Below are 25667 nucleotides of genomic sequence, written 5' to 3'. Positions count from 1 at the left end.
CAGATCTATTGACCTAAAAATGAAGAAACATTTATTTTCTGTATGTCTTTTGTATAATTTAAAAACAGAATGAATAATCAGTGTGGTAGTAAGATAACACAGTAGCAGAGTACCTTTGATAGAGTACTAATTCACCAACATTATTATATAGTGTACACTTATAACGCATTTTTATTTAATTATCCATAAAATGTACTATGATCTGTATTATGTTTTATATCAAACTAAAATACTATTACACCCAAAATTTAATCATTCTGACTCATTCCCATTCGGTTGTAATGGCTGTAAATGCACATTTACCAGAAAGTGCACAAGTTGTTCTTCATACCGGTTTTTAATTTTTTTTGCATTTTAAATTTTTTTTTAGTTTTTAATTAGTCTACATTTCCATATTTTTGAATAACAAAAAAGAACATTTACATTATAATCGATAAAGAAAGGCGTCGGATTGGTGGCGGAGCACAGTTGAAGAAAGAAGCCGACACCGAGTTCAATGTTAAATTAATAATTACGATAAAAATGGGAATAAGATGTTTCAAAGATACCACAATGGCCCAATCATAAATGATTTATATTACAAAAAAATTACACGAATTAATTCAAGACAGTGAAACGGTTGAATAACTCCGCATAATCATACTTAATAATTAAAAATGGTGTTAAAATAATTAAAATTACCTTTTACAATTATAATAATATATTTTAATTTAATTAGTTAAATCACTCATTCTGCGTGTGGCGCAAGGGGGGAGAAACGCCCACAATTATATAATATACACTTACAGTTTACACTCTAAAACCAATCAGCGAAGAGTCTATGCATAGAAACAGCTCACAGATTGGTGGAAATGAACTGGCACGATTGGCTTTCCAACAAACACTAGAGAAATGCAGGTCCAAATATGATGGTATTGTGTCATGAAAATGTGTTTTTCTTTTTTTACAACAATCTAAGCGTAGATAACTCACTTCGACGTCATCATAGTGACGAATTCTGCAAAGCAAAAGAGATAACGTTAATTACGCAAATACAAAACATATTAAACGTATAAACAATACATAATTATATAATAAATAAAATAAATATGCATGCTGTCAACTCCAGTGTAACGTTTAACCTCATAATTTGAAACGTTCAAATCAATACTTTCATCTCAAAACATTTACTACAATCACCATAATACACATATACTATGACATCGATCATTGAACATAAAAACACTCATGTTTCTAATAATCATGCCACGATTGGTATTGTTCCATGTCAGTCATCATGCTTACGACACTAAAAATGATACACACTAGAAACAGCGTAAACTAATCGCACATATGAAATATTGCACCGTGTGACAGTTACATGCATGTGTGAAATGGAAGATGTCAGATACTCCATAGTTATTTAACGTCGAATTATGTCGTATATAAAACAATGTTTTGAGTTATTTCTTCCGAATTTCCTTGCTCAACAGAGAAGTGTGGGGGCTGCGGGTATACAGTTCTACGCAACTAAAATAAGAACGTTGTTACAAGAGAAGGTTCAGAACGGTGTGAAGAAGATATGTCACATGAATATGTTTTTGAGGCATAAAGAGAAACAGAAAAGGGTACATAAAGTGTGGGCAGTAAATAAGAATCTTATAAGGCAGATTGCGTTTAATTTTTAAAAGCGTTATATTTACAATTGAGAAATGACCGCTTCCCATTAACGCAATATGAATATCTGTTATAAAAATTAATATTAATTCCTGTTAAAATTTATTTTAAATATTCGCTATTTAGAAAATGAGAAGCGTATGCTATTATGAACATATTTTTCTAACAATGTCAACACAAATTGAAATTTATGATTAAGGGAAGTATAGCAGGCATTTTTGTAAAATATCCTCGATGACTGTCTCTAATGATGTGACGCACAAAATGTACTTAATAATTTAGAAAAACGTAATTAAAATCACTAAAGACCGAATATGTTAATTATAAGGATTTGGGAACATGCTCAACAGGGGGTTTGATATGCCAATATAAAGTAAAACTACTTTTGCAATTGCCGAGAACATGAAAAATTCTGACAGTGCAAGCTTAAAGAGATATATAAGTAATATAAGAGGATCGTGATCTATTGTCCGTTATTGAAATTTGAATATGAAATAAAGTATATAAAAAAAATTGCCATTATCTATTGATAAAAATTAGTTCCCATTACATATTCATTTTGTGCACAACAGTGAGATATCACCGAGTATTTTATAAAAATTTAACAATAACATTGAACAAAATAAATATATAAAATACAAGGGTCGGAGATTAAGAGTCGGACAGGAATCATCTAAGGTGCTTATAAACAGAGAACGAGCAGCAATCATAGTTATCGAATAATATATCAGTTATGTGGTACCTATACTGGCTTTCGGTGAATTTGTGACGGCACATAGACCTACTAATGCGTTTTTGCTTAATTTTAATTTTATATCGCAATATGCGAGTGTTATTTGCTAGCACTCGCTGCCACTTCTCAAGAAAATAATTTGAGCTAGAGCATGGAAATCTGGAAGAAGAGGAGTAAACGAGGTAATGTAAAACAATTTTAAATATCCTTATAATCAGGCGTTAATAATCATACATATTTTACCTAATAAAATATAAAAATAATAATTACTAAAACAATGGTAAATAAAAACTTTTAGCTAAACACCAAAATAATATTACATGGGATGATCACAAAAAATTATACAAATAATAGTATCAAATAGTGCACCATGACCTGTCATAATAATTCATAATAAGAAATATTACCATTTGTCTAATTTCAATGGTTTAATTAACATTGAGTTTCATCGTGGTTGACATTATGAAAAAAAATTTAACTCATCTATTTAGATCATATTGCTGTACTTATTTAAAAAAGTGATTAAAATATTTTTTTATATATGCACGATTATAGCAATGTATTTATTAAAGAGAAGTATTAATTAAAATATGTTTAATACAATTGACACACAACAATATAGTCAAATCGACTAGTTATACAAATCTTTATTGTCATAGTTATCCTAAATAATATCTATACCAAAGTATGATGTATGATAAAACCATGACAATGAAATTAACGCAAACCTGACAATAATATGTCCCTGACCCATGTGCGTTAAGTTAGTAAGTATTCTATTATTATTGAAAGTTCGTCTAGACCAGGGGACCACAGTTAGCTGACCAGGAAATATAGTGTCTGGAAAAGTGCCAGAGCACGCCACAGTCAAACGTATCCGTATTTACAAACACATTCAACTGTTGCATATGCTGCACTAGAGACTTTCTCGAGAATACTATTTTGAAAATAATGCGAAAGTATTTCGTTATTCGTTAAATACATATAATTGTGTTTAAAACTGCATACTTTGCAGACGTATAATAACAAGGAAAGGAAAATGTGCATAGAAGAAACATTCAATAAATCGTAATATATTCAAGTACCATGCAAATAATATTTTTCACATCTTATCAAATCAATATACGCTTGTCGAAGGCTGCAACTTGTTATATACGTGTGTGATCTACGATTTTGAAGCAATTATAAGCAATTGTAACTTTTTGAAGCGTACAAGCATCATGTTTTATCACAGTGTAACATAAAAAATTATACAATGAAAATCAATTCAATCAAAAGGGCAACTAGCCGTTATCAAATATTTACGAGATACAAAAAACAGAGACGAATTACTTAATCACAAATACTGTATTCACAGGAGTTGACAAACACTGGTAACAATGTTTTTGGGGACATTTTTATTTTATATATATAAGGATATATCGTGATCGGAAAGTAATGAAACGCACACGTAAATTAAGAAATGATTAGTTCGAGAGAAACACAGCGGAGACACTGTTACAAAACCTTACCTTCATAATTAACTTGGCCGTCGCCGTCGATATCAGCTTCTCTGATCATTTCGTCGACTTCTTCATCTGTAAGTTTCTCCCCGAGGTTAGTCATGACGTGACGGAGCTCAGCCGCCGAGATGAAACCGTTTCCGTCCTTATCGAAGACGCGGAAAGCTTCGCGGATCTCCTCCTCGCTGTCGGTGTCCTTCATTTTCCGAGCCATCATCGTGAGGAACTCGGGAAAATCTATTGTTCCGTTACCTGAGGGGAAAAAAGGGAAAATGTCAATTTTTGCATGGCGGATTTTGCCGAACGGGCGGCTCAGGCGCGGCGATCGAGTGCGTCATCGACGCTAAACGACCTCGAAACAATGACGCTACACACATAGACGCCATGGTTGTTGTTTGCCGGCGAAAGAGGCATAAAAAACGAATATGAGGATTGGAAATCCGGTTTTGGCTGCATGGCGCAATTCGCACGCGACCTGACAGATGGATGCTAGGATAAAAAAATAAATATTCATATGCAAATTTAGCATATGTATCGAAGTAAAATCTTCGTCAACTCAGCGATAGTAAATTAACGTTCTATTAACAAGTAAATGTACGCTAAAATGTGTTCATATGGGGATCAGTTGCAAAAAGTCGGTTAATAAAAAGATGATGCGCATCGAGATTGAACCACGCCTCCCTTCAAATAACTAACGGTCGATTCAACTGTCAATCCCTCTAGCTTACGACGATCTTCGATAAAACACCGGTTGCGCTAGGTCAGTGGTCGGCAAACTTATTGGCCGAAGAGCCAAATATGTACATTACAACGATTCAAAATAGTTCTGAGAGCCAAATCTGTTTTTCAATTTAGTAAACCTTTATTATAATTTTAGACCTTCATTGAATTACAGGTACACTGAATAAAACTTGATTTCACACTTAATAAAGACTTATTCGTTGATAAACAATAATATGAAAGTAAGGTATCCATAAATTTAAATCATGACAATGACTGACAAACACTTAATGCGAACAATGCCTTGCATCTCCTTGGAAAGTTTCAGTAAGTCAGGTTTATATATTGTTGTCTTTAATTTTAGGCATGATTCCAGGTTCTCATCAATAAGACGACTTCTCAGTTTACTCTTGATAAAGTTCATGCTTGAAAAGGATTGTTCGCATGAATATGTAGAACCAAAAAGGGAAAGAACAGCAAACGCAAGTTTTTTCAGCTGATCGTAAGTCAGGAATACTTTTCCAGACGTTGAAAATGATCATGTCTTCATTCTCCAGGTCTTTCAAAGCAGACCACTTGTGTTGTGAACTAAGATCACACTCGTTCTTCTCCAATATTTCCAAATCAATACAAAGACGTTGAAATTTAGAGCTCTATATTTCCTTGTTTTTTAAATCCTGCAATTGTATTTCAAAGTTATCAATGTCAATGCCAAAAGGAGAAAATTTAAACTAAGTTATTGTAGCATTAATAGGATTTTTGACGAATGCTAAGGTCGCTTTGCTGTTTTTAAACTCCTGAAATCTGCTAAGAAATGCTTCCCTCATATTTAAAATTGTTGTTTTGAAATGGTGTTTGTCAATAGAGTAAATATTTTCTTGGCGATGCTTCAGCAGGCTCGGAAAGTGAAACAATGTTTCCCTTTCAAAATCTTGAGCAAAAAGGGATAATTTGTTTTCGAATGAAATGACTTCCTCTAACATCGAAAAAATTGTGCTTCCTTTTCCTTGTATTTTACGGTTAAGCTGACTTAGATGAGACGTAACGTCTACCATTAAATGAAAGTTTTGGATCCACTAATTGTCTGTAATTTCTGGATCTCCCTTCTCAAGGAGAAATGCTTCAATATCTGGCAATAGGGACGCGAAACGTTTTAAAACGTTCCCATTTGATAATCATCGAACCTTGTTATGAAACGTACTCACTCTCCATTTCAACTAAAAATTCTTTGAATTGACGAGATTAAGAGCTTTAGCTACAATGGAGTTGATAATCGTGATCACTAATCTCATAACTTTACTAATTTCTTCCGGAAATGTCTGCGCACAAAGCGCTTCTTGGTGAATAATGCAATGATAAACCAATATCTCGTGATTAATTTTTTCTTTCAAAATTGCAACAAACCCGTTTCTGACGCCGATCATACTTTTGGCTCCGTCTGTAGCCACCAAATACGCAGATTGACAACTGTCATACTACTACGCTGCGCTGCGCCCCTACCGGACGAAACATGTACTACATCAACGCTCACGCATACATTCAACGTTGCATGGAAAGGACACTTGACCAGAATTAGCGCCCGTGCCCGTGGATATTTGTGCAAGAGCCGCACTCAAGGAGCCAAAGAGCCGCATGCGGCTCCGGAGCCGCACTTTGCCGACCCCTGCGCTAGGTTATGTATGGTTCCATACATTGATATATTTTACGATAATGTATGTCATCAAATTTCGTGTCCACCATTTTGAGTTAAGTAAAAAAGAACTAGTACTTATTTATTCCTAGCTGCTATTAATCGCGATGTGCGGTTTATTATGTCGGTTAGTTAATTATCGCAGCGTATCGCAATTAAATTTCGACTCAAAACTTTAAATACTTTGAGAACAGGTGGTCAAGTCCCGAATCTATCGCGAGAGCGTAAAATATTCGAACTATGAAGAATGCATATTGCGTTCCTTTATCACGGCGCATCATTGGCTATTCTTATATTTTTCGTCGAAAAGATGACTTCCGCCGCTTCCACAACCTTTTTGATGTTTAAAATATATTTTTAAAACTAAATTTCATGTTCAACGCGCGAAAACGCAATTGCTTTAAAAAGTATAACATGTCATTTGAAGAGAACAAGGTTAGTTCCGTTTCCGTACAAACTGCTGCTGAAATTCATCGACACAGCCAAATTTTTTCGCATAAAATCGTGGTATTTGGGGTGACGAAACAAGTGAAAGTTATTCGCTGTTACCGATGAACTCATCAAAAATCGATTAACATTATGTACAATGCCAAGAATTGTCGAAGATTATTATTATTTATAAATGAGATGCGCATGTTAGGCGTTGAAAGAAACCAGACGCAAGACATCTATGGCGTTGGTGAAATCACTTACTCATCAAATGCTTAGATTTCGTATCTTTACTTTCAGAATATTCATCGTATATAGTCCACAGTAATGGAACAATAAGCAAAATTGCGTCTTTTTCAATTTTAAAATGTTATATCTGAGAATTAGATCTCATATAACTCTCATTGCAAATACTTTTGAGATTTTCCTGATGTAGAAGGAAATGATCCAATCGAGGCCCAACGCCAGATTCGCCCTCGTAAAAATCCGACGGCGCGTTCCCCGCGAGCACATGGTCGCGGAGGTAAAAACGGAATCCGGTTTCGGCAGCGCGGCGTGGTCCGTGCGCGACTTTGACAGATCGATCGGAGGTTAGTAAGTTGCGCACGCGGAATATGGGTTAAGAGATTATCACGCCAGCATAATGAACACGCGATGAGATATCCATATATGGCGCTATAGTTGCACGACTGAATGAATCATGCGCGATATCGCGGGCTATGTCGCTAGACCTCAAAAGCCTAGCTTCGATATACCTTCCTGACGGGAAAAACGCATCCTAATTTTATTACGGGCTCGCCTGCGGTTTATCGAGATTAATCTATTTAGATATTATTTTTAATTTAAAAACAAAAAAAATATTCGTTGGTTACAAAAAGATCTATACAAATTAGTTTTTGCACAATCACGGAAAACTTTATGACACACAAACATTCCATACGTAATCGTAAAAAATAGAAACGCGATAAGTATTTATATTTAAATTCAGAGAATTACTCGTGATAGTAAGAAGTTCTTACTAAGATCCCAAAAACGAATCTCGACATTTCTCGATTGTTTGTAATGTATGGATTTTTTAATGTGCAATGAAAACGCAGTTTTTGTACCATGTTACCTTTTTAAGCAGTTTACAATAGTTGGGCAGCATATTCTTTTTGATTATTCTTATTGTTGACTCAAATATTAGCAATGAAAATTGTTTTTTTGTTGTTCTATTTTATAATGAAAATTTTGAATACGGCCGCAATTAACCCTATCGATGCTACGGACGTCAGTTGATATCAACATAAGATGTTCCACTAGTCCTATGGACGTCTATTGACGTCAACCGTTTTACGAGATTTAGGGAGGTCATATTGAAAAAATAATTAAAGAAAATATAATGTTATCTCTGGAAAAAGAATAAGAAAATAAATATATAATATTTGAGTTTTATATATTGGTTCTTATTTTCCATACAAAATTCGCGCATGAATGTTGCCACATGTGAAAATACTCAAAGATCGCTAAGAATTGCTGAATTTTTACTTCAATTGATAAGTTGAGTTTTAATCACATATGTTTGCAAGGAACTCAACGAAAAAATGAATAAATTCAGGCAGTATGCGTTTTTATTTTTTGTGTGCAGTGTTTGGTAAAAAAATATTTATTGTTTTGACTAACAAATATATCAATTTTCAGTAGCAAATTATTTTTTCTTAAAATGGAAGGCAGTTTATATACGAACATGTGAGGAAAAATTATCAGTTAAATATTATGAGTAGATATTTTTAATGCCCAACTGTAATATTTCGCATAACACAAGATTTCAGAAAATATATAGCAACGTTGGCAAATTTTTATATTAATCTGAAGCATATAAAGGGTTGAGGGTAGGATATTCTCGCAAAGAAAATATGTAAAACTAGATGGCTAAATCGATTGTTTGAAAACTTGTAAATCCGGGTCTGCCCTTATATTATAATTTACCATCGATAGTACAGCACAACCACCTCTGAATGCGAGTATAATCGATACCTCATGTGAAATATAGTAGGCGGAATCCCAGCATCTCTGATGTGTTATTCACGTGGCTTTAGATAGTCGATACGAATTCAGTATAAATCATAGGACTGGACATTTTTATCGCGTGTGACGAAGATGTAAATTCGTTAGGAATGTGGCTTACACGCAAATGCTCCAACACCTGCGTGATTCAGAACATTGGTTTATTTTATTAAATAATTATTTTAAATATTGCAGCATGGACTGCAGATTGATCTAAAATACAAAATTTAGAAGTTGAAAATATATTTTTTAAATTAATTCAATAAAGCTAATAATTTAAACTATGATATAATAAAAAAGGACAAGATAATATCTGGGAAATTCCCATCTTGATCTTCACCGGGCGGTTGGTACTCCCCTAAAATTTTACCGCATTCATTTCAGGCGGTTTCTCGAGAGCGCTCAACTTCCACCACCCCTTTCTAAAATACAGGAGGAGGCAAAGGGAAGGGGAAGTTGCGCAGGACTGATTTATATAACTGCATAGAAAAAAATATGCGCTATTATTTCAAATGGAATGCGCTATACATACGAGACAATATCAAGATCAAGATCTGTATTGCGCAAGACGCATGTATTAGATAATCTGACAAGGTTCATCAAGATAACGGAATAATTACGAACGTTTTTCTCGTGTATTTTGTAGATCGTTAAATTCCATTTTTTTTTTTAATAATTGAAATTAAAACACTTATTATCGACTAAATTACAGTAGGTAGTGTGTTAATAGTTGATTGTGTCTCATTTAGTCGTACGATTGCTGATTGCTAAACATTATAATTAGATTACGTAATTAAACGTTAGCATTGCATGCGAGCGGTTCTCAAACTGAAGCCATAATCTAAGAATCTTTACGACGGGCAATATAAAAACTGCGGAAGAGTAAAAATGCTGCATAATAAAAAAAATCGCACTGTGATTGTGGAATTCACAAATTTCGATAAAAATCACGGCAAGTGCTCGCGATTCTTTTGTTTCGTAATTTTAATATTTTAACGTTTCGAGATTCAAATAGTTTCGCGCGACTGCAGTTATCGCGAGGTGTTCAAAAACGTAGCGCAGAGTTCAGCCCACTACGCGTCTAACCTTGAATACCGTTATTTCGGCGAAATCGTCACACTTATCGATTCGCCGCCCGATCCGAGCATTAAATTTAACATGTAGCGGTAGAGTCCAAGTTTTTATTTAATCTTAGAAAGAGAGATATCAACAAAATAATCAGAAAAAGCGTCGCGATCGATAAGCGGAACACCGCGTACCGTTTTGCGCGGTGACTCACCTATGCGAAACGCGCGCGAGGGTCGCCTCAAAAGTTCGCACTCTCTCCGAAATGGCCGGCTGCTCCTTATGAATGACTAAACTTATGGCAAAAACGATCATTGAATCAGTTTTTGTTTGAACAAAATGTAACTCGACGCAGGCATAATATTTTGACACTTTACCAACTGCAAACGCCACGTTGGTGTTTACCAACGCATGAAAAAAATTAGGTTTTCGCTCTTTATAGAAGAGACGGCTATTTCAAAATTTAGTAATCTTGGTAAATATGAATTAGATAAAATAAATAAATTGTATTTATTGTAATAAAAGAAATATGTTTAGTGTTTGCACCCAGCCTCTGCAGTGGTTATCAATTGTAAACTATCCCTCATAATATTTTGAGGATAAAACATTTAATAGTAAGGTTAAATAATAAAATTACTTGTAATTCATTTTTAAATGAAAAAGTGTATTTTGTTAAAAAAATAAAAACTAGTAAATACATTATGTAACCAATTAAATTTAATTAAGATAAGGTACAATTTTTAATTTCCAACTTCAATATCTCACGAGGCGCGTTGAGATGCAGTGATAGAATTTAAAGTCTCATAGAAATACTACCTATCGCAACTTCAGTCGAAATGTATATGTAAATATGGGATACCAACAGGTTTTGTTGACACGTAAACTGATTTACATGAAACTATACATTTACATGAAAAAAATACTTCAAATATCTCGGCTTAGCTCGTTAGCCAGCCCTATTATTTGTCATGTGGTTTCGAAACAGATTGCTTAAACATTGATAAATTCCATGCAGGTTTAAAAAAATCTACCGGATGCAATGCAGTTTCGTTTACAGCCTAGTCATTTTATGATTTAAATATTAGATTACTCCTTGGGGGTTACATATTATTTGAGTTTTCTTGCAGATCCTAAAAATAAAACTTCAGGGAATATATAATGCCATGAAAAATAATTAAATTTGAACACAACCGCCCCCCATTGTTTTTATTTGCCCAGAGAGCATACATATCTCATTTTTACCCTACTAAGTGAAACAAAATATTTAACAAGTACAGCATAGCATTGATGAAGAATCGAGAACATAATTGTGTGCTTCCTGAAGTATACCACCTGGAATGTATTAGCAGCAGCAGCAAGATGAGCACAAATTAAGACAAAATTCTGGGGAGGGGGGGGGGGCGATGGTTAGTTGGTATTTTGCATGCATTTATAAATATAGTGATTATTTTGCAATCAAAAATCTACCTGATTAAAAAAAAATATTCAGTCAATATGTTTATATATATATACAATTTGGGTAAAAATAACTATCATTCTTAAATCAGAAAAGGTTTTTAAGGCTAAATATATTATATTACTTGTTTTAGATACTAAAAATATAAGCTTGGTAAAATGTATGATACATGCATTATTTTAATCAAATAAGCTCTCCTTCAAAGCCAGCTATATTGGCTTTTTCAAAATCTCAAAGACGTGGGATATACCACTGATGAAAAATCAGGGACAGCTTCATATGCTTTTCTCTAAAGAGCATCCATATGGAATATGGTAGCAGCAAAAATGGAGCCTATGCAGCTTTTTAAGCATATTTTCGAAGAAATCAAAGTGAAATAACCGGTTATTATCGAGAGCTATCAAAAATACATAGCTATGTAGAATTTCATGTAAAAATTAAAAACTGTAGGTATATGTATAGGCTTCGTAACCAGATCAAAAAATTGACCCTACTATGATTTAAGTTCGTTAGCTAGCTAGATCCGCCATCTCGATTAATTATTATAAAACATGGGATTTTAAATTTTGATTGGAGTTAGTGATTGATCGTCAGAAATTAGGTTTCCTAACTTTTCTCAATTTCACGGATAAAAATCGTGATGATAATTGAAATCGAGTAATTTACGGATGTGGTATAAATAAAATAATTTTATACTGCTCGATTTTTAAATAAAAAAAAATATAGTTTAGCACATAGAAATTTACCTGATTCTTGCGGTCAGTGCCATGTAGATATAGTAATATTACATATTGCAGAGGTCTTAAAAACCACTCTCAATCCAAATGGTGATTCGCACATGTGTATATATATATATATATATATAACAGGTTTTATTGACACGTAATAAGATTTAAGTCAAGGAAATGAAATTACGTTGGCTAAGTTCCTTCGTCATTATGTGTCAAATATATTATAGTTATATAGGAACTATTAAGAATATATTTTAAAAACCCGATTCATGCGTTGTACCGTTTTTGTTTTGTTTCAAGATAGATGGAAATATTATCTGTTGCAGAGATACCTCCGATACCTATTCAGTTAAAGGTCGATCCATGTACATGTGGGATATAACAGGTTTTGTTGACACGTAATCAAATTTGCATAGAAAAAAAATGTGAAAAATTGACCTTGCAAATATTTCGGCTATGTTCGTTAGCCAACCTGTTTCGTTAGAAATATTGCAACATTTAATTACGGGATTCGGAAAGGGCACACGTGTCGAGGCGGAATTACACACACGCGCCCTCTCCGCGCCCAGTTCACTCTTTCGTTCACATTTGTACGGCGCGCGGCGAGTCGTCGTCGTCGAGTCGTACGACGGTAATCGGACACTGGTCGCGTCTTGCGTCGCGCGGCGACCGCGGGCGCATGCGCGCGGCGCGTCTGCCGCCTTTCGATCGCGTCGCTATGAAAATATCCGTTCCGGCGCGTCTCAGGACTCACCGTCGGCGTCGACCTCGTTTATCATGTCTTGTAACTCGGCCTCGGTGGGATTTTGGCCTAGGGATCTCATGACGGTCCCGAGCTCCTTGGTCGTGATCGTTCCGTCGCCGTCTTTGTCGAACAGCGAGAACGCCTCTTTGAACTCGGCGATCTGCTCTTCGGTCAGTTGATCAGCCTGCAACGAGAAACGAGCGTTTGAGAAATGGCGGCCGGTGGCCGGCGGCGATCGATAACGACCGGCGGAGCGGTAGCGGTAACGGCGGCCGCAGCGAACGGGCGAGCGCCTTTCACTTTGCACTAGCGCACTCACCATGGCCGAAGGGGGCGGGGGCGACGTGCGGAAGAGGGCGGGCGGGGCGCTAGACGCTCACTCGACGAGACGTCGTTCGGGGCCGCGCGTCGCAGCACGACTGGCGCTGGCGGCCGGCGACACTGGCGACCGTGGCGCCGCTTCGCGCTCTGGCGGCGATGTCGTGCACTGTGGCCGTTCGCGAACGCGCGCGAGCACTCGCCGAGGACCGGAGGACGCGTTCGCTCGTTCGGCGGACGAGCGGATGGCGGACTGGCGGACTAGCGGACGAGCGGAAGCGGACGTTTGAGATGCGCGTGCGGCCGCGGCCCGGTTTTATATCGAGCGGGCGCGGCCCCGTCGTCCGGCGGGCGGGTCGAGCGCCGATTGGCGGCTCGGCACCCGCAATGCGTCAGCAACGGCGCGCGCCTCCGCACTCGCCGCCGAGCCGGGCCACCGGGGCAGCGCAGCGCGGCGCCGATGCGCCAAATTCGATCGACCCGCACCCGCGCCCCCATCATCGATCCGTCGCCGGGATCGAGCGAAAATGTGAATCCGCATCGGCGCGAGCGGTCCGGCCCCTAAGCGCTTTTTTCTTTACGTCTCGCCGCATATCGCGGCACGCGTGCCCAAATTGGCACGTTGACATTACTTCACACTCACACCGGCGCGACGCGGCGTTTCTCAATTCGTAAATATTGCGTAATTATATGGTTCATATTAAGTGGGCGATTTTTACTCAGTCGTAAACGGACCGTGGTTGGAACGAGACGTTTGTAGTAAATATTTACGTGTCCTTTTTTGAAACAGTTCTAACTGACTACTAGAAATATTGCTCTGCGATTTGATGAGTGTAATGTTAGTCAGAGAACTGTAAGATGTTAGCTTGAAAAAATTCTCACTGGCGATGTTAATCTTGAAAATGACTTCCACCTGTTGTTCATGTAAAAAGATTGAGAAACTGTTGAAGCTAACGTAACTGTTCGGACACTTGCAGTAGACTTTAAGGTTTCTTATTCAACCATTTCATGACATCTGGATGCCACAGGTAAGGTAAAAAAATGGACAAACTGTACGAACCTACCGAAAGTATATTCTTCATTAGATCTCAAATACAATGGGAAACTATTTTTGAAGAGAATCATAACATGCGATGAGAAATGGATTCTTTACGATAACCAGAAGATATCATGACAATAGTTAGATAGCAAAGAGGCCCAAAAACTGAAAAAAAAATATAGCGACATTATGGTGATATTATGGGAGAATTGTTCATCGATCTATTCTTAAACCGGGCAAGACATACCACTGAATCATATTGTATTGTATGGAAATTGAAACCATGTATAGAAAATTAACCATGAAACTACTGATTTCGGTACAGGATGCCATAACAAATGTGCGCAGGACAAAAGGACGCAGCAGTAATTTAGCGCAAGATAAAACAGCGCAACGAAAATTAAAAATATAAGAACACAAAAATAGAAAAATAACTATTAAAAACTGGAATAATGTATACGAAAATATTTTGCTCTTCCTTAGATATTATTTTTAATTTGCCAATTCTCATTATTCAAGTTTCACAAAGTGTTAATAAAAAGCAAATTTATTTTCCAATTAAAATAAACTATCGCAAATAAAATTAGCTACGATCATACGATTGTAAATGAAGTACAGTCGAACACTTCACATCTCAATCGAATAAATTCTATGAACACAAAGATCTGATCCCATTAGTTGTTTGTTTTGTGCGAAATTACGTGTTAGTGACTAAAAATATAGGAATTAAATTCAAGTTCAAAAAGAAAACGGTTTTTTTGTTATTATTCCAGTTTTTAATATTTATTTTTTTAGTTTCGTTTTTTTATTTTTCTATATTATTTTTATTTATTTTTTGTTTATCAATTATTCGTTAGCCATGCCTGTTTTAAATAAAATTATAATAAAAAGTAGGGTACAATTGGGCTTTAGAAAATACAACAGTTCATCGGGGGAGATAAGGGGGTGACTATCATATGACTATATAAGTTGTTGGTAAAAGTCTTAAGAGATAATACACAACTGTGTTTTTGGAGTTTGGCGGTTTTTTGTGTTTTTAGAGATAGAATATTAAAAGATATTTCACTACAAATATGAACGAATTTTTTACGAATAGTTAGACAAATATTTTAATAAATAACTGTTAGAACACAGCCAGATGTATTCGAACAGCTTTGACATCTAATGTTTAAAAAATACATTTTTTCAAGCAATAACATGATTTGAAAAAGAGTTTTGGAATAATTTTATTATTCTAAGAAATTAAAAATGCGGAAAAGATTTTTTCTGCATACTTGTACAGAATATGGGATGAAAATATTACGAATTCAAAATTTGAAAAAATTAACTTAAATAAATCTTTGCTAATAACTAAGTTGATTACAAAGATATAAAACAAGTTAAAGTAATTACTTGCTAAATTTTACTAATAAACATTTTTTTGGATTTTAGAACTTCAAGGGTTGTTGAAGAGACTGAAAAACCAAAGCCCAAAGACAGAGTTTTAAAAGAAATGGTTTAACTTTTCATCAGATATATAACAAGTAAATGTAAAAACTTTAAAAAAGTGGACCCAAATAGTGAAAGATTCTTAAGCATGGATTTTATGAAAACTACAGGGAGGCGAAAATGCAAACAATTCAACTAAAATTGTATATTTTATACAACTGCTGTAGGTGAACCAATGAATTATACATTATTATATAATAAACACGAACGATGAGGATTTTATAATGTTTGTTAAAAGTTTAAGTTTAATTTTATTTGTATTACTAAATAATATTAAACATAGAGTAAATCCACTTCAGAGACGGATTGTATTATTTTACAAAATCAGGGATCCATAAAAAAAAAATACGAAACGGGCTGAATTGAAATTTTGAAATGTATGTCTAGATTTTACCATTAAACAATATTTGTTCATGCGTATGTAGTTTTTTTTAAATAAGTTGTGCGATAAGATGTTATGATTGAAAGCCAGAAAGTAATAGGCAATCCCATGTAAATAGATTGAGATATCGAGAAAACTTGTGATTCGAAGCTACCCTTTTTGAGGTAAATTGATCGGAATGATCTTTGAAAACCCGTTTGCAATCTTATGACGATCGTTTAAGGATGATTTATTGAAAGCTGACAGCATTCAAAGGTTCGTCGATTAAAGGGAATTCCGCACGATCGGACCGTTCTATTCGCTCGATAATGGATATAGTAAGCGAACGGTTGAACAATAAAGCATAGTTTCATAAACGACAATATAAGAGCCGATTAAAAATTAATCACGCGTACGACGTTTCGGCTTTGGCTCATGAATATCTAACTACATAAAGCATTATGCAGAATTTGAAGACAAACGTGTCCGCGTATACTAATAATGAATGTATTACCGTTAACTTTGGCACTGTATTTTAAGATCGTTTGCATTCTGAGCAGTAAAATTGGAGAGCGCTAAACTTTTCGCATATGCGTTAGTTTTGGCTCGACTAAAGTTTACAGAAGTTTACAGAAACAGTTTGGCGTCAGGTTCCTCTCGGAGCCATGAAACATGCATTATGTGTCATAATAATACAGCTTCCAATGTTTAAACAAACTTTAATGGTATTATTGTTTAAAAAAATCAAAACAGTAAGTCCTGTGAAATTCCAAGTTGTTGCTGATCTAAAAAATCTATAAAATATACTAATTATTTCGAATATAGATTACACTATAAAAAAATATTTTTAATATTATATTAAAAAAATTCAACGGTAACATTTGGATTGTTGAATTTTTAACTATTGAGTTCAATGTAGCAATCAAATTTAATTAAATTCAATGCATTATTCTTTTACTTCGTGGAAAAAAAACGCATTTGTTTTTTATTATTTTTAGTTGGCAATAGTGTTATTGTATAGTGTTGCAAGTCGGTAGTTCATTATCATTATCATTATCAAGGTGTCTAAAGATCAACTTGTTTGGTTGGGCTCGCAACATTGTCGGATGTCAACACAAGAATCCAGGCGTGTTCGCCGCCGCTCTGTCGTTATTCCCGCTTCGTTCGTCGCTCTGAATACGTTTGCATCACACATACATTACTAAATTATGATCATTTCATTTATTGCCATTTAGAATTTATTTATTTATTAAAATTAAAACCATCGTAATCTGTCAAGTAAACTTAATGTGAAACGATGGCCAAATGCTTAGAATATATAAACATTTAAAATATACATTTATATGTACATATACATACACACATACATATGCATATACAATTAAAAATATGAAAATATGAAAAGAGGACAGACACAAATCACCTCAACAGGTGTGCATTGTCTCATATGAATTGAACCCACTTCGTGTATATGCACGAGAAAATATCAAGATATCGATGCACGGCATTGCCAGAGGAGAGTGCAGCAAGTGCTCGAGTCCTAGGATTTACAGGTAAGAACAGTGGACGCAATCAATAACTATGACCGCCCTCCAAGGCCCATATCGGGAGCTGCTCTTTATATACATACACAGATGCACATACATTTGTTTTTATTAATATTTATTTTTGATATATTTGGTATAATGCATTGTGGTGACAATCTGGACAGGTAAAGAGAGAACTAATTTAATTGAATGCAGTAAATGTGAGAAAAGAACTTGTCGCATTTACACATTAAAAAGCAACAATTAAAAATGTTATTAATAATCTCGACGATGATTCCAAAGGATTAGCATCCCCTGAATGTTTTATGCCTTTAAAACTCAAAAAATGTATGTCATTGCAGGTGCCGACAGCTGACCGTGAAATTGCTTACAGTGTTGCCGAATCTCTACCTGTTAAATCTCAACTGGTCAACGACTTTTGCAAGAAATGCGACGTAAATTAATTAATTTATCTGGAAATATATGTAATTAATCGTCGCGTCGAGAGTGGGTGAGCGAAAAAACCTCCTCTATCTCAACTAAGCGCATACAAGCGCATACTTAATGGCGTAGTTACGAGAATTATGTATCTTTAAACAAGGAAACCATATAAAACTGCAGCTTTTATTAAAGATTTATAAATTAGTAAATTATTATTATCATTTAACCTACTTTTACGGATAAAAAGTGGATTGACTTCTGCTTAGCTTGTTTTGAATATTTTTTTTTATCTATTTATATGGGGTTTACACGAGGATACTCTTTATTTTTTTAACAAAAATATATTACTAAGATGTTTTTAGTGAGATGTACAAAAACTAGCAAATTTTGAACCCATTTTATTTATGTTTTATTCTGATTTGAAGTCTAGCAACAGCTCGATGGAGATATTTTTATAAATATGTTATTATTCTCTTATGAGAATAAAATTAGTGTCGCAGCGAAGATATGGGTTGTGTGTGGTTTAGTTGTACAATCATAAATATTTTAAAACACAAGGGTCTTAAGGGACGCTAGCAGATAAAGATTTGAGATTTGATAAATTATTTTAAATTAAAATTTAAAAACAAGCTTATTAATTTGACTAAGATAAGATTACTTACTAGATAATTGAGCTTATTAAGTTTATATTTAATGCTTCTGTGGACAAGTCTCAATGTATATATTTCAAAATTTGATGTAGTTGCTTTGTATTGATTTTCCATGTTATTTTTGCAAATAAAAATAATACTTAAGTATACATTTTTAAAATACAATATTTTGATATTCATATAAAATAAGTACCGACCAGGCAAACACAATTAACATCGAGAGTCGCTTCGTTTACTTATTTTATAGCATTCTTGAACGCAGACGGTAGTAAATCATAAATTGTTAATTATCGCGTTTTACAACCCTCATCCCCTTTTCCTTAGTCTTCCAAACAACCTTTGCTTCGCCCTTCGCCCTTCGCCTTTCCTTTATTTTTTTAATTTCGTCGACAGCTAATCCTGGCCGGGATTAAAATCGGATAAATTTGCCAAGTGTAAACATAGGTAGTATGGCTTCCCGTAGTGCTGCTGTATAGCGCAGTTTAATTTGATCAGAAGGGGTTGAAGGTCAAGGGCTTGCTTCAGCGCCTGGCATCAGCGTAATATTGAAATATTTACGGCCACTTCCGGTCCAAGGTTCGCCGCCATTTTGTGCTAATGCAGCACCACTATGTGACATTTTTAAATATAGAAAAAAATCGCGTTTGTGCCGTCCATTAAGCCCAGACATCCATAAAGTAGCGTTGCTAATGCTTTATATTTTTTTATTACACTATATGCATTTGCCATACACGTAACATTTTTGCGGTTGGAATATTTTTATATTTTTTATTTATGAAATAAAGCTTCCTATATTTTTAATAATTAAGTTTTTAGCTTATGTACCTACGTACATAAGGATTTATGCAGTGTATTTCTATTAGTGCAGATATCATTGATATTATTCGGAAAAACAGCAATATCTGTTCATGAAAATATTTCACTAAATACATTTTATGAATTGAAATAATATTTTTAATCTCTTAAGAATTTTTAAATCTATTATTTATTATAGCTAATTAGCAAAACTAACAACCCCTTGAACATATAATAATAATTTAAATTATTTTTTTATAGTAAAATATTTTATTCATCAGTTAATGCTTTTTAATGTTAAGTATATATATTCTTTAACAAAATTCATTAGTCTGGTGTCCATATTATAAAGTTTATATTGACGTTCTTGAATCTGTCTTGAAAACAATTTATAAATAGTTTATTTTTAAATCTAGAATCACTTAAAACTTTGGAGAAAACTATGAGACTGCAGTTAATTTGGTTTTAGTTAGTTTATATTGAGACTCGAAGGATAAATCGAATTAAAATAACTTTTTACGAGATCATACTCAGTATTAATAATTAAAATTTAATTACAAAAAATATTTTTAAATTAAACAGCAAAATATCCTTGACATCTGGTAGAGAGAAGAGTTATCGGAAAACTTTTCAGAAATAACTCACTAAAATTTCTTTCGTATTATTTCGAAATATTTTCAGTCTGGTATCTCACTATTTTTCTAGTAGTTGTTGAATGTGCTAACCCCGTTGTAGCGCATGTTTTTCTCCCAAGTTAGTATTTTTAAGATTTGACAGAATATAAATGAAAATTTAAAAGTAAAATAAAAATTGCAACAAAAAATTACTTGTTAATATATTATTAATTAATAAAAAAATTTTTAATATTTTTTTTGCATATATCTACACATATTATTTATCCACGATCTACAAAATAAAACTTTAAAAACACATAGTTACACAAAGAATTAGAGATGCTCAAATGGAATATATTACCATACGATATATATATATATATATATATATATATATATATATATATATATATATATATATATATATATATATATTTGGTATCGGTTGCTCAACAATTTCAACCCACTTTTTCTTTTTTTAGGTTTCCGTTAATATGATTCGTTTTACATGTATACTACAAATACTCTAATGTAGTAATTTTCTCGTTGGATATTGCCGAGAAATTTTATACAAGAAGCTTAGCGTCAATGATTAATATCTAGTTCCTTTTTACGTCGTTTAACTATTATGTTTGAAAAAAAGTATTAATTGTAGGGTCTTAAGAAGCGTGCATTTTTAATGCACGTGTTGAAATGCCCTGCAAAATATTTTATCTTATCAAAACGTGAAATATAACTACATATACACATTTTTTAATTCCAACAAGAGCTATGATTTATGGCGCTGCTAGCCATTTCGTTGACCACACAACGCCATATAATACCTTTGTTTAACGATAATGAAAATGGTTTCTAGGCGTTCGTTATAAAAAATAAAATAAAAATAGTTATAGACTTTTTTGTCGTGTAACGCGGCGGAACGGTGTTCCGGCACCTTTTTTTACGGTATATATTTATTTCAAAAGCAATTATTGTTACTGAATGGATGTGCGTAGCAATTGACAATGTGCGGATTTATAGGTAAATTTCTTGATTTTTACGTAAATTTGACGCCATTATTTTATTTTTATTTATTTTTAGTGTAAAAGTGTAACCTCAAGTTTAATATTGAAAGAAAATTCCAATTATTTTTTAACCGTCGGTCCCTTTAAAAAAATACCAAAACAATAATAGAAACGATAACAGAAAATAGGGAAATATTGGTGAATATTTATTAATCTGAATCATCTCAAGCTGATCTTGAGAAACAAGGCTGAAATCGAATTGATTGGTACGATTTTTTTGATAAAAAAATTAAAAAATAGAACAATTGGAGCTGAAACGACGATGGGAAGAATTGGCCAATAATGAAACCACAAATTCTGGGAGAGAAAGGAAGCTACAATTAAGCTCACTACAAAAAAAAAAAATCGATTACAGAGAATCTGCTGCACGCAAAGCAGTAAAAAAAATTTAAAGCCGCAAAAAGGAAGAATAAAATCATTTCCTTAAAATTTTGCGAAAAAGTAACAACAGCAAAAAAGAAGTGCATGTAAAATAGCAAAAAAAGTCAATCTTTCTATACTTTTAAAAATGAAATTGATTTGCAAGAACTGAATGGAATGTCTCGTATTCTTCGTTCATGCATTAATATTGTGAATCGTATTAGTGATGAAATGAGAAAATAGAAAAATATAATTTCATTAATAATTAATGAATCAACCACCATAAGTAAAAAAAACCATCCTCACTGTGTATGTTCAATGCTGTATCCAAATGGTTTGAATGAATTCACCGATTAATTTATCTAATGTATGCACTACACTTTCTAGAAGTTGGCCAAGGTTGGCCAAGGACGGAGAATATAGTGGGTTACTTCAGTCGAGTTCGGTTCTGCTCGCTCTAAAATCTCTCGGAAGTTGTCCGAGGTTACCGAGAACGAGAGGTAAACTGGGGGTAATTCAGTCAGCTTGGCCAGCTTCGAGCGCTTCCGAACATTGTCGGCATTATTTTCGGAGTCAAATGGACCGAAGTCGGAGCTGCTCTTTCGAGTGCGAGCGATGAGATACTTCTCCTTTCGCTCTCTCGCGTATTGAATGACGACAGTGAGAGAGATAATGTTATGGTTTTTCGCAAACTGAGATAGAACGAGTAAGTCGCTTCAATTTCAGTATGCGCGTAGGCGTCCTATGGTTAACACGCATGTCGAGCGCTGCATCGTGGTCAAGTTATAATACCACATGCTTATCGGGGACTTCAACAGACTCTTACTGACATCTTTGAATATTTTAGGGCACCAAAAGGGATTAATTATAATTTTGATAGTATATTCTTCTAACAGATATCATTATTATATTTTTTTCATAGAAAATTAAATAATTAAAAAATAATTAGTGGTACTTGCTTTTGTTAAAAAAATCGTTTAGAATATCCTTATGTATTTTCCTACTTCGGTTTATTTTAATGTCACACCATAACGAATTCTTATTTAGAATCGATGGCGAAAAATTCTAGGATAGTCACACATGTGGTGTTCGTATTCTGAAGTATCATGTTTATGCCTTATGGCATTTTGCAAAATCAGATAAAGATTTTGCTTAAATTGAATATTTACGACCGAAAAGTTTTCATTGATATTGTATTGGTAGACTTTAATAATTATCAGTAGCGTAATTTTAATAATATGACAATTTAAAAATTGCGATTATTTGGCACTTTTTTCGATCGCGCGTAAATATGCCGGGTGTACGTGACAGAAGCCGCTGTCCAGACGGCATATGAAATTTGCGACAGTGTGGTCGCTTACTCGAAGTCGTAGATCTCGACCGACTTCAGTTGTAACTTCGGTTCGGACAACTTCCAGAGAGTGTAGTGCAGGCATCTTTGGAAATCACTATAAACTCATATTCAAATACATGCTTTACAATTTTTTTTTACATTCAATCTTCAGTTCTATATTTGTATTTGTTTGCTTAGCTTTTGATTTGACATGTCTAAAGTAAAGAAAAAATATGAAGAAAAGCTGCTTTAAATTACATTAAAATAATATTTTAATATAATTTTCTTTACTAAAAAGCTTGATAATGAGTGAGTTCCGGCTTTTTTTAAAAAGCACTGGTTACATACATATATTGAAAAATTTAAATTGAAAAAACGTGAACGACACAATTCAATTATTTCCGTTATTATAGAATGTTATGTATTATATTAATGGAGCGTACGTGGGAGTAATGATAACGCGAAAGATTCCGACGTCAAAGCACTTAACTATAGAGAATTGTTTGACTGGTTATGCTTAATGGAATTATATCACTGCAAAGGTCAACGATTTCGCCTCGACACTGTTTGATGTTGTGTGTATATTTCAAGTGTTAATATTGGTGGGAGGCACGTGGGAAATGAAGTGGAGGTAGGCCAAGTATTCCGTTACTAGATCACACACATCACTGCTTTACATTCGCGAGATAACAACCACTAACGATTATGTTGTTTAATATAATAATAATGTTAACTTTGACTGGCCTTTAACTTGGAAGACACGTAGTGTTTTGTTTTGTCCATAAACTCAACGGGCACTCTAGAGCACTCATTGCCAATTCAATTATTGACTTCTGAGAATTCAGATGGACTATTCTGTATTTCTGTATCATTCGATTATAATAGAACAAAAGCGACTAAGAGACAAGTTGCTAAGATGAGTAATCGTAGTTACACGCCAGTAGAGAATGCAAAATAGTCATACACGAATTAGGCATTTTATGGACGTGAATAACGTTTTACTAAATTTGTGGATGTGATAATTTAAATGTAAATATATAATTTAGCATCAGTGCTAATCTTTAAAGAAAATAAAGTTTTATAAATATATCACAAATATTCATTTAGCGAACTTGTAGAACGTATGAGATAAATAATTATTTAGTTCATCTGCAGGACATTGGACATGCAAATATATCCAGATCAGTATTTTTTATTACAATTGTGTCAGTATCGGGTGGCGGTGTTGAGTGCGTTCAGGTTAATCACAAGGGCTGTAGCAGGTCATTGAATCTGATATAGTGTAAAGATTAACCTGAACCCCTTGTAAAATGAGTAGACATTGTAGTGGCTCTGACCAATAAGGTCGTATTGTCATATTTCGCTAATCTAATGTATAACATCTCTAATGAAGCACAAGTATAGCGAGTAAAGTGTTATTAAAATCAACAAGCGTTCAAATTGTGTTTATACCAAATTATGATAAATTAAGTCATAAATTTTGTATATAATCACTTTTGTGGGGAAAAAGGTGTTGTGTAATAAACATTTAAAGACTCAAGAAATACTAGCAATTTGTAGTATTATATATTCAAGGATCTGTATGTTTATTGAAACATGGTCATGTTTGAGGTCTCTTCTTTTATATTGTGTACATCAAACTGATTTTTTTTATCCACAGACAACAGTTCGAAATAGTTACTATATAATGACATACATTAAATCATATCGTCTTAAGAATTATTAACTTAAGTTTGTATCTAGTTACGTAATACAGTTTGTTAGTAAGCAAAATATCATATAATATTACATAGGAAAAGAAACGATGATATATTACATTTTTCTCAACTTATCGACGCCATATGCTCAAGCGGATTGAAATTATTATATTATAGTCCGTCACGATATCTTGCAGATTTCCTCATTCTTGAGAGTCCATTATTCACGGTTATTTACAAATGCTGTGTACGTATAACATTTATTTTAAATTTCAACATTGGTCTAAAAAATTACAAATATTTAAAAGATAAAATATTATATTTAATTTATTAACTCGCTAAACCAAAACATTCGCACTTTTGTCAATAATTCAGCCGAGCCGAATGATATCTTAAGCGATCTTATAATATTTATATTTATTTGTATATATATAATATATGTATAAAAGTTTAATATTCGTCCGACACGCGAATGCACAATTTAAATTTTTGTCAAAAAATCCGGTAAAAAATATTACAGGCGGGTGAGACGCAAATTTTTGCCAATTTCCTTCGCACAGCTCCACGCATTTCCCGGATCCGCTTTTCCGGAGAAAAACACAGTCAAACGCCTTTCGGAAGTCGAAATTTTCGGTCGTGAAATCGTTTCCTATTACCGTCTCGGGAGAAAATATTGCGTTGGTGCGCATGAAATGTCGAATTTTTAATATAATATTACATTGAAGAAGCACTGATTTGTATGATTTTTTTTCTTGCGAAATCTAATTATGTTCTTCAAATATTACGAAAAGGCAGCTGAAAATAATTATGATTCTAGGAAAAATAATTTATCAACGGCAATTTTTTGTGATTAATGTAATCAATATATAATATTTCTTTAATTTCCACTTATTCATATGTTTGATCCTCAGATTAGATATCAAAAAGGGAGAGGTTGAAACAATTATGGTAACGTGGCAACACGTATCTAATTTTATTGTTATTATTATTTTTGTAAGACTACCGCGACAATACAACATAGCTTTACAGCTTGTACCAATATAGTCCAATAGCCGAATTCTGGTAATATATCTATATATATAAATATAAATAGGGTTTGAGGTCTCCTAATTTAACCTTTGTTAACATTTATAATTTTCCAGGTTTATTGATGAACTAAGAGACAAGACCTACAATACTTATTATCTATATGAATTAGCTGAGACACG

The 25667-nt window shown here is 33.9% G+C and overlaps 1 protein-coding gene and 1 long non-coding RNA gene across 2 annotated transcripts; one reads left to right on the top strand and one right to left on the bottom strand.

The window, feature by feature from the left end:
* Window positions 1-6: 6 nt before the first annotated feature.
* On the bottom strand, window positions 7-13194 carry LOC148227272 (calmodulin). Its single transcript, XM_088201415.1, has 4 exons — window positions 13093-13194; window positions 12783-12957; window positions 3901-4143; window positions 7-997 (listed from the first exon to the last, which is right to left on the bottom strand). The coding sequence occupies exons 1-4, from the start codon at window positions 13093-13095 to the stop codon at window positions 969-971; spliced, it is 450 nt and encodes a 149-aa protein (XP_088057541.1). The 5' UTR covers window positions 13096-13194; the 3' UTR covers window positions 7-968.
* On the top strand, window positions 4143-25385 carry LOC148227271 (uncharacterized). Its single transcript, XR_015811902.1, has 3 exons — window positions 4143-4651; window positions 6284-17960; window positions 25371-25385. It is a non-coding gene; the product is annotated as an uncharacterized LOC148227271 (long non-coding RNA).
* The last annotated feature ends 282 nt before the right edge of the window (window positions 25386-25667 follow it).

Source organism: Plectrocnemia conspersa, unplaced genomic scaffold (genome assembly GCF_051122295.1).
Source record: "Plectrocnemia conspersa isolate PC_06_02 unplaced genomic scaffold, ASM5112229v1 ptg000013l, whole genome shotgun sequence".
NCBI classification, from domain to species: Eukaryota; Metazoa; Arthropoda; class Insecta; order Trichoptera; family Polycentropodidae; genus Plectrocnemia; species Plectrocnemia conspersa.
The sequence above is the reverse complement of the archived record's forward strand: the minus strand, read 5'-3'. Positions and strand labels throughout refer to the sequence as shown.

Coding starts and splice junctions, on each gene's coding strand:
- LOC148227272 (XM_088201415.1), bottom strand. Junction 4,144..12,782: donor AAACGAGGTCGACGCCGACG/GTGAGTCCTGAG, acceptor TTTTCCCCTCAG/GTAACGGAACAATAGATTTT. Junction 998..3,900: donor CGGCCAAGTTAATTATGAAG/GTAAGGTTTTGT, acceptor TTTGCTTTGCAG/AATTCGTCACTATGATGACG.